Source organism: Cervus elaphus, chromosome 1 (genome assembly GCF_910594005.1).
Source record: "Cervus elaphus chromosome 1, mCerEla1.1, whole genome shotgun sequence".
Classification (NCBI taxonomy): domain Eukaryota; kingdom Metazoa; phylum Chordata; class Mammalia; order Artiodactyla; family Cervidae; genus Cervus; species Cervus elaphus.
In genome coordinates, this window is record NC_057815.1 from 49,923,274 (window position 1) to 49,934,147 (window position 10,874).

General features: G+C 40.5%; 1 protein-coding gene across 31 annotated transcripts in view; it reads left to right on the forward strand.

Moving 5' to 3' along the window:
- The window catches only part of SOX6 (SRY-box transcription factor 6), a 677,134-nt gene extending 666,475 nt beyond the window's left edge, over positions 1-10,659 (forward strand). For all 31 annotated transcript variants that reach the window (XM_043902204.1, XM_043902115.1, XM_043902289.1 and 28 more), the window contains one exon: positions 3,856-10,659. In XM_043902204.1, coding sequence (XP_043758139.1) covers positions 3,856-4,159 — 304 coding nt within the window. In that variant the 3' untranslated portion in view covers positions 4,160-10,659. The remainder of the gene's footprint in view (positions 1-3,855) is intronic.
- The last annotated feature ends 215 nt before the right edge of the window (positions 10,660-10,874 follow it).

Here is a 10,874-nt window from a genome sequence, read left to right on the forward strand (position 1 = left end):
CAAAGACCTGAGGAGGTGAAGGAGCCAGCCATGCAGATATCTGGGAGAGCTAAGCAGAGCAAACAGCAACTGCAAAGATCTTGAGGTGACATTGAGTCTGGCTTGTTCAAGAAATAATGGGGTCAGAGCAATAGGAGCATAATGATTAGGTGGGATGAGTACTAGGTGTCAGAGGTAGTAGGGAGCCAAATTCTGAAAGGACTTATTGGCCATTGTGAAAACTTTGAATTTGACTCTGGGTGAGATGGATAGACATTGAAGAGTTATAAGCAAGAGAGTACTGTGATATGACTTAGGTTTTAGGAAGATCACTCTATCTACTGGGTTGACATATTGGCAGAAGGGAATGTACCCTGAACTAAGGAGGCAGACTCTTACAATGAAACAAATTAGAGTTGATGGTGGCTTAAACCAGGTTTGTAGAACCAGAGGTGGCAAAAGTGGAGGGATTCTGAATATACTCCTGGGAGCAAACCAGTAGGAGCTGCTGATGGACTGGATGTAGGGATGTGGGATTTGCCCCCACAGTCAGAAGATGAAGTACTCACTAACCAAGGTCTGAAAGGCTATGAGAAGAGCAGGTATATGGGAGAATGATCAGCAGTTCAGTATTGCACCTGTAAGGTTGAGACAGCATTTTTGACATACAAATCAGATAAGAAGTTTTATATGCATTTCCATCTTCAAGGAATGAAGGGGAATTGACCAGACAGGAAGTCGATGGGGTTGTAGGCAGTGGGTGAGGCATCTACTATCCCTCTACCATCCAGTAGTAGGCTTTCGAATATCTCCTGTCTCGCTTCAGAAAGTAAGTTGTACAGATGTTTTGTTTGTTTGTTCTCAGCGTTCCATTACCAAGTTAATGTCCAAATACTGTTAAATATGTGCAACTCATGTGGAAGAGCTGGATTCTGATTCAGATTAAGTATTTTCCTGATAGTCTGAGCTTACCTTTCTCACCCTAATCTTGATATCTACTAGAGAATTTGTGAAATAAGAAAGAATTCATCTCCTGGATATAGTACCTGTGTCACTTTGGACAACAACAAAAACTCTTTGGAACTTAATTGGTTACTTCATTTGTAAAATAGGGGAAGTGACATTTCTCTCTCAGACTTATTGTGAGGATTAAAGAAGATAATGTAAAAACGTCTAAGCATTATCCATAGCACATAACAAGAGGTCAATTCAAATTTATTTAATAGCTATATAGATATTTTGATTTTAAAATGCTGCAAAAAAATGACCACCTATTCTTTGCAAAAAGAAAATGTCCTTCATGAAAAGAAAATGTACCATTTGATAGTTTGCATATGAAACAAACTAGCTCTGTAGTTTGGTAATGGAACACTAAGAGCAAACAAATATAGATTAGCTTACCAAATTGGGAAATCTGTAAAATGGCTTAATATTGCAGTAAAAGTTTTCACTCTACACTCATTATGTGATTAAGGCAAAAATATTTTTATTGCAATTATCCAAACTCAGTTAAAAAAAAAAATTAATGAGGCATTTATTGCCTTGGGTAGGTTAGCATATGGAGAAGGCAATGGCACCCCACTCCAGTACCCTTGCCTGGAAAATCCCATGGATGGAGGAGCCTGGTAGGCTCCATGGGGTCACTAAGAGTTGGACACGACTGATCGTCTTCACTTTCACTTTTCACTTTCATTCACTGGAGAAGGAAATGGCAACCCACTCCAGTGTTCTTGCCTGGAGAATCCCAGGGATGGGGGAACCTCGTGGGATGCCATCTATGGGGTTGCACAGAGTCGGACACGACTGAAGTGACTTAGCAGCAGTAGCAGCAGCAGGTTAGCATAAAATTTAATTTGTGTCAATTTGCCCCAAACTTAGGAAGCAAGAAGTACGCTGTTTTAAAAATTTGGTTCTATGAAAGGGAAGCCAGTATTTTATCAAATGTTTCTACACATGGATTTAGATTTCTCTATTATCTTCCTTGGTACAGTCAAAATGTCACTGCGAGCAACATAGAAAATGGATCATATCAGGTGCTTAGTATCAACTGAATGCCTACAGGCTCTGCAAGCTCAGGAATTTTTATGGAATATAGTGAGCATAATGTATCTGTATATTGAACTGAACATCTTTAGAGGAGAGAATGATGGAATTCAAGTCAGGTGATCTAGCTTCAAATCTCAGCAGTGCTGATTACTAAATATTGGACCTTAAGCAAGGCCTCATTTTCTTCACCTGAAAACTGGGCATAGTAATACCTCATGGAGTTACAATGTTAATTGGATGAGATAATCTATGTGAAAATACTTTATGTTAGTTAAAGGTTAAGGCATCATTATTATGCCTCATAGTGTTTGACAGATTGTTAAAGATAGCATTATCACCTCCAACTAATAAAAATAAATGAAAAAAAAAGAAAAAGAAAAAAAAGATAGCATTATCAGATACCCCACAGTGTGATTTTAGGCCATTTCTGTCATTTCTCCTTCTCCCAGGCTGGAAAGCGTACAGCCCTTGAGAAATTATACTCCTTCAGGACATTCAAAAAATAGCTGGTAACTTAGTTGCTGCTGCTTCTGCATCGCTTCAGTCGTGTCTGACTCTGTGCGACCCCATAGACGGCAGCCCACCAGGCTCCTCCATCCCTGGGATTCTCCAGGCAAGAATACTGGAGTGGGTTGCCATTTCTTTAGTTCTTCACAAATTCAGAGTATTTTCCTCTTAGACTGAGTTGGATAGAAAGTTTCAATGTAGGGGGGTTCAATAAGAATCGGTCAAGTAATCGACTGACCTGAAGTCAAGTATTAAAAGGTGGAAGGACCTTCCAGGACTTCACTGATCCCAGCTTTTATAAATGGATGGAAACTGAGGCTCAGAAAAGAGTTACAAGGACAGTTTGAAGTGAATTTATATTAATGTCCTTAAAGATTGAGAAACACTTGATGAATATTGCATCTATGAATGAATATTGTTTCAGTCCTATTCTTTGAGCTAGGTAGTAGGTCTTTCATTCTTTCAACATTTCAAGTTACAATGCCGCAAGGGAAAGGAGAGGCAGATAGCTATGTCTCCCTGCAGAGGGAGAGACTGACCTTTGTAAAGGCTCTGGTAAGTTTATTTGAACTAGATTGGCATGATGATGGACTGATCTGGTGTGACCAAGCCTTGGCACCCACTAGGATCTAGGATGAGGCAATGTGTGTTACTCTGTTAAGTAGCAAAGCTCTCAATGTTCTTCACTTCTGACTCCTTCAACCCTGGCTCCAGCCCAGGGCCACAGGAGTAATGACATCCAAGATGAGCCTTCCATAATTAGGAAATAAAAGTTTCAACGAGCTTCCCTACAGGTTTAACCACAGAAATAAGTAGACATTTACATGGATACCAAATACACGCTTTACTGAATCTGACTCTGGGATGTATAGGATCCTTCCCCATCTTGATTTTTCCTTTGTACTCTCAAACCAAGGTGAAGATATAAGCCTGCTTACCACTGTCATTATAGTATGTCTCATGTTACCAGCCTTTTTTTTTTTTTGTAATGTTCTGGGAGATCCTAAAAAATGATCTTACAAGTAACTTTGTGGTGTTAACTACAGCATTTGTTCCAAATGCCAAGGGTTATCAAAGCTTTGCTTTCATGTTGCAAAACCATCAATAAATTGCTCCATTGTATTGCTTAACCTCAACCACATCATCAGGGAGGTTTGCAGAACTCCTCCAGGAAACACCTTTGTCCCATTTCATCATTTGCTTAGAGTTTCAAACAGAGTCTCCTCTGAGACTGTGTGAGGGATGAATTCCAACGCCACCCAGAAGAACATATGTATATAGGTATTTCCCTCTGTTTTATTTTATTTTTTTGAATCTATACAGGCAGCAGCCTCAGATTCCAATCACCACAGGAACAGGTGTTGTGTATCCTGGTGCTATCACTATGGCAACTACCACACCATCACCTCAGATGACATCTGACTGCTCTAGCACCTCGGCCAGCCCAGAGCCCAGCCTCCCGGTCATCCAGAGCACTTATGGTATGAAGACAGACGGCGGAAGCCTGGCTGGAAACGAAATGATTAATGGAGAAGATGAAATGGAAATGTATGACGACTATGAAGATGACCCCAAATCAGACTATAGCAGTGAAAATGAAGCCCCGGAAGCTGTCAGTGCCAACTGAGGAGTGTTTGTTTGCTGAATTAAAATACTCTGACATTTCACCTCCCCTCCCCCAACAAAAAAAAAATTCTTAAAGAGCCCGCATGCATTTGTGGCTCCACAATTACATCAGCAGAATGGTCTTAATTGTTTCGTAAAGCGTGAGACAGATTAAGTTTTCCCTGATTTTTCATGAACTTGAGTTTTTTTGTCGTTATTGTTATTGTTGTTGTTGTTTTTTAATTTAGGTGAAGACATATTAAATATGAGACACCAGGACTTGAAAACTTATCTCAACCCATAGCTGTCTTACAAGTCTTATATTTTTGTCTTACTTTTTTCTTTTGGATGTTGATAAAGGTTTAAGTTACTGTTTTAGATGGGGTTAAACATTCTCACTCAGGTATGCTGTGCCGGCCTACAGGTTGTGAATGTGTTTTTATTCTGAATTATTTTAGAAAACAACTGAGAATTTCATATTGTGAAACAGAACAAGTCCACGGCGTGTGCAGCTGCATGCAGAGCATATTCAAAAGGCCTCGGAATTCCATTTTTCCACGTGTAGAGTTAAACTTTGAATGTGCCAAACTTTTGCATAACTTTTGAATCTTAATATTTTGAAAGTCTTAAAGGAGACACTGCAAAGTCTTAGACAATCTTTGGCATCTTAAAATAGCAAACCACACATATTTTTTTTTTTTCCAGAAAATGGTAAAGTACTCAGGAATCTGGAGACAAGATATTGTAAGGAAAGAACAAGGCTGCCACAGTGCATGTACCCAGTCGTGTTTGCCTCCTGATGTGCCATCAGTGTGACGTGGTATGACGTGCACGCACTAGAGCGATCACCACACCAGATAGCGACACGGTGGTCTTCTCTGCCTGAGACCACCTCTCACTACATCCATTATCCCTTTGCCTTTAACCCTGACATTCAGTCTTAACACATTTTTCTCTTAAATAATTTATTCATTCCAGAATGTCAAGGGTCCACTTACTATTTATTTTAAAAAAAAATTTGTTGGTGGCATTAATTTAATAATTCTTTTTTCTCACCCTCCTTCCCCAAAGAACTTTTCAACCCTTTTCACCTCCTTCTCCTGCTAGATACAAAAGATGTACATAGTGATTTTATGTCCCCAGAACATCTGGAAGCATTTCTGAAACAAGATACTACTAAATACCTATATAGTTGTTTTTGAACATCGGTGTATATATGGCTATAGAGCTGTGTATTTGGATACAGGTGTAGAGACTTACACTTCAACAGGAATGTCCCTGAGGTTCACCATGACTTTGAATCTTTTGCCAGAATTTCCCCCTAATTCAGTTAAGCCACAAGTGGTAGGATCTGCGTCGGTGGCATTTCCCCTGAATGCCATTCAGCAGCAAGGGTCAACAGTGGTGACTGCCAGGCAGGAGAGTCCTGCGGCCAATCCTAAAGCCCAAAGCTGTGGGCCATGTAGGAGTCCACAGGGATGCTCTCATGGGCTGGCATCTCTTCACTGAGCTGCCTGTCCCATCTGGCACATCTAGGGAGTTCTTTGCAAAATCCCCAGGATGCAAGAAGCTGCATGACAGCCTCAGAGCAAAGACAGAGGCAAATTGTCATGATACATCCAGAGAATGAAAGAAAACCATAGGGAGGGAGAAGGAGGGGAAATACATTCCCTAAGTGGGATGTTCCTACTGTTAACTCTGGGGAACAGATCACTCCTGGGGCAGCAGACGAGTTCCTCTGGCTCACTCCCTCCATCTGTGGCCACGTGGGGGTCATGCCTATGTGTGAACAAGATTAACTACCCATGTCACACAAGGAGTTTTCTGGAGATGTGCTGATGCGTTGGGAGGGCAATGAGGCTTCCTTCCTCATCTCCTAATGACAGGGAGCTCGGCCATGCCATCTTGACCTTCCTGAATCCAGGACTGATTGCCTATGGGGGAGCCTCACCCCGAGTAGTTCAATGGGAGAATGTCAGCAAATGGGACAGTTCACCTCATGGGACAACCAGAATCTGATCACCAGGACATAGGAACGGCCCCATCAGATTTCTTGAGCCATTTCGTCACTTGGAAGAAAATAGTGTACCTTCGTATTTATTTAAGAGTGCTCACGGCCATACCTAAGAGCGATAAATAGGTCTAGCCAAGACGTTACTGTCTATGTCATTAGCTAGGAGTGCTCTCTATAAGCTGATTTAGGTACTGATAGGAATGTTTGGTTCTTAATATTGATTGGGGATTGGAACTTTGTTTTTGTACATTTATTTCAAATGAGGAGGAGGTCATTTTTCTAAAAAAAAAATGAGTATTTATTATTGTCTTACTGGTTTCTTTTGATTATATACCTCTCCTCCTCAGCTCATTCTCACATTTTTTTTCCTCTTTCTCTTTGATTCTTGCTTTTGCCCTCTCCCACTCCTTTTTGATTTTGTTGCATAGGTAGAGTGCTGTATGGCTAGCATTGTATTGTATGTAATTAATTTTGCACAAAGGCAAACATTTAGAATAGTAGGTTAATTTTGTTTGTTTTTATGACCATGCCAAAATAATATTCTGGGCTGGTGGAGAACAAAGGACTGTTCTTTAGGACTGAAACTTGATTTTGCTTGTAGTTTAAAAAAAAAAAATGAAACAAAAAAAAGAAAACAACACAAAAAACCAACAAAAAAACACACACACTCACAGATGTTGTTTCGTAAGTGTTATAAGCACTGGATATAAATGGTATTTTTTATCACTTCTGACTAATGTGAAGCTGTTGTACGAAAACTACATGAACAAAAGTCATCTGTTTCGACTCGTGTGGGCTTGCCTCACAGTTGCCGGATTTGAGTCATTTTTATGTCTTGTTATTTCATTTATTTATGCAAAATACATGTGTGTATGAACACTTTGTTTTAGCTCCAGCTCTGCCTCAGTACTGGGGTTCAGTTACTCCTAGCCATGTTCTTAAAAATGAAAGGCTATTCAGGAATGATCTGATTGTAAACGTCTCTTTCATTGGGTCAAACAGTGATGCTGTATTTGAATCTAAATTCTGCACATAAGCAGTTTATTCTATTTATTAGCCAAGTTTGGCTCTAAATATCCATGGAAATTAAGAATGACAATCATAGGGATCACTTCATTTTATTTTCAGTGGGGCTTAAACAAAGTTTTTATGATTTTACCATCTCATTTTAGATTTTTCTAATTGTGTAAATATAACATAGAAATAGAATTTATTTTTGGTTCATGAATATTTAGTGAAATATAAGTTATGTATTTCCTTTTCGTTCTCTATCCATGTATGTTGGTCCAGACTAGAAGTTGATAAGTCACTGTACCTCATGGGGTAGTGAGTTATCAGCCACAGTGAGAGAGCAGCCCCACTTGCAGCTGGAGCAGGAAAACCCTTCACTCGGGTTCTTGTACGGTTTAGAACCCACTGTCCACAGACTCAGCCTTTCACTTTTTTTCTCATAGAAAGCTGATGAATTGAACATGGTGAATTTCCAGCACAGCTGGGAGGGAGTCAATTTGCTCTGTGAATCCACATGAATCTTATAAGGTAGTTCCATGACCATTTAATAAGCATGAAGCATGAATGCCATTATAAAGGCAAAAATCTGCCTCTGAGATTGGCCGTTAATGAAAGCCTCATCATGCCAATTAGATTAAAGAATGTTAATCAACTTTTTTTTCATTGCTCCCTGTTTCACAATATCTTCAAATCAAAGGTAAACATCTCCATTTTGTTAAAGAACTTGCAGGATCAGGATTTTCCTTGTCACTTAGAATAGGGACACTGACAGACAATCCTGTCCTAAAGAAATGGACCATATGGAAGCGAAGGGAAGAAGGAAGCGAAGAAAGAAGGAAAGGAAGGAAGAAAGAAAAGAAAGGAATCAAAGGAAAGAAGAAAGAGAGAAGAAAAGAAGAAAGAGAAAGAAAGGGAAAGAAAGAAAGAGAGAGAGAAAGAAAAGGTCAGTCTGTGGACAGGAGCAGCCAGTTGAGCAGTTTCTCTGTTTCGCTGGCAGACGTGAGGTGGTATCTTTTCCAGAAAGGTACGAAAGCTTTGTTGTTTTCACCTGTATTCAGCTCACCCTTTTAGGAGCACATCAGTTTGCTCCTCTTGGTATTTGATACTCCCCAACCTTGTCCTCAGGCCTGATTTGATTTGCCAGGGTCCCAACACCATCTCTCAGGCCAAGTTCTAAATTCAGGTGTGGGCTCACAGTGCTATTGAGCTTGTCAAATTCTGGCCTCCCCTGAACATTAGCCCCACTGGAGCCTGGGGTGTTTGAAAAGGGTGTGATCACTCTAGGGCTGAAATTAAAGGCTTCTTTCTTTTCCTTATGAAGCCAGGCTGCTTCTCCGGAGCACACCCTCCCAAGCAGGGGGGCACAGGCACTAGTGAAAGCCGGGATTGTTTCGAGGAAGCCCATCTACCCCCAGTAGGAAGGCAGCCTGGTCACACCACAGCTGAGGCTGCTCCTCTTAATTCACTCATTCTGCAAAGAGGTGACCTCTACCTACTCATTAAGGAAAAGAAAAAGAATCGCTTCATAGTTTCAAACCATACGAGAAGTCCTGTATCAAGTGCCAACAACTGCAAAGAATGCAGCTAGAGGAATGTATTGAAATTATTACTGGGTCTTCCTTTTTAATGAGAATATGACAAAAAATGGTTGCTGTAGCCTTGCCTGATTTTGTATATGTTTGTCTAAGGACTGAGTTGGCACTTAAGCTCACTTCTCAAAGTATAATAATATTGTATGACCTCATTTGTCCTTTTACAAAAGCACTTGCATCATTTCCTTAAGTCATCTGTCCCCTGACATGTTTTCTTCCTTAATAAACAACTTCTGTCTGTTATTCCTGCCGATTATGTTCTGTTTCTGATGCCATGTACTATTGAGCGTAACCCTCTGCTAATATCACTGAAAATACTGATATGCAAACCCTTTTCCCTTTCATCCCCACCCCATCTTTTCCTTTGGGGACAGATTTCTTTCCCAAAGCTCATGAACAAGTATTGGGAATGCTGGTACCTTGGAGGCAGTGCTAGAGGTGGGAGGGGGCAAGGCAGAAAGGTAAAACTTCGTGCAGATTCTCTTCTGATTGTCGTCCATGGCAACACGAAAGCTTAAAGGCAACTCAGTGACGTATCTTGCTCAGTAGTTTCTTATTCCTGAAGATCCACAAGCAGACAGTGAGGCCTCAGTGCTGGTGCTCTTGGAGTATGGGGAATGTGCAAATATTTAACTGTTTTGTATGCTGCACATTGCAGACCTGCTCACGTGCATTCTCCGTTTGTCTTCTTTTGTCATATGTGTTTTTGCTTTTTTTGAAAAAGTGCAGTCTTTATTGTACCCTTCTCCAGCTTGTAGCAAATTAGAATGCTTAGCATTTATGTTCATTCATTATTGTATTTGCCATGTAAAATTTTTATTACCTTAGACAAGCTTATAAGCTGTTACTACATAACTTATCTTATTGTAACTCTTTTATTTCCCGACATTGTAATTTGTTTGTGATGTATATTGTGAGATTGTATTCTATGTTAATTTAATCAGCACAATTCACTGACATGCTGGACTGACATGCTAGCTGCTGTTTCCAAGTGTAAAGTTTGTGTAGGGCTGTTGAGACAACTGCTACTCCGTTGTCAAGGTACTGTGCTGGTTCCCCTAGCAACACTGCGGGTGTGGCCCTTGGGACGCTGAGGGCATCGAATACACCCTTGAGCAAGTTTTAACTGCAGATTTCCTTTGTAGAAATTCTATGTATAATGCAGGTACCTACTTGGCCCATGGCTGGTAACTATTTGGGCAATTAGAAAAAAAAAAAAAACAAGAACCATAAAAACTAGTGTCTATTGCTGCTTTGAATATGTTTGAAAGTCTGAAAATGTAAATAGTTTATCAAAAAAAAAATCTTGTACAGTCCAGTGTAAAGTTTTTAAATGACCTTAAAAGGGTTGTCATCACATCTTTCTCACACTCTCCTCCTGATAATGGAAAAAAAGTTTGCTAAGGATTAAAGAAATGAGAAAAACAAAACAGAGAATCTCTTCAGATTTCAAGGAATGAATCATTGTTCTTAGCTTTGTTGCATACACACACTTCTTGGATTTCGTTGTGCAGTATTGATGTGAGATAAAACTCAACATTGAATAACCTTTCAGTGGTACTTTGCAAAGTCTTCCCCTCCTCTGCCTCATAATTAAGGGAAAAGACAAAACTGAAAGACACACTGTCTTTATCTATCCTGGTGTATGTTGGCACCTTAGCTACTTTTTTTTTTTTTTTCCTTTTTGCACAAGGTGCTTTCCTGATATGTTAAACATGCCATCTTTGGGTGATAATGTATATGCCATGGTGGGGCCTAGGCCCCTCAGGGGAGTGTCTATAAGAACTGCCTATTTATGCTCATTTACCTCAAGACTGTCCTCTCTACCCTTAATCTAGTCGTCATCACTCCATCTTTTGTACTGCTGTTGACACTTACAAATTAAAGATAAATTTTGTTTTATGACCTCCGTGTATGACCTTGTCTGTGCCCTGCAGACTGCCCCGACCCTGAAGCCCGGACAGTCCTAGGCTTCCTCCTCTGTCTCCCCGCCCCTCCCCACACCGCTTGCTGCTGGAGGCTGCAGGGCTCCCTTATCCCCCTTCTCTCCCACTCCCTGCTTCTGCCTTGCTGGGAGGTAAGGCTCAGGAAACCGTCAAACCCCTTAGCCTGGGAGACTT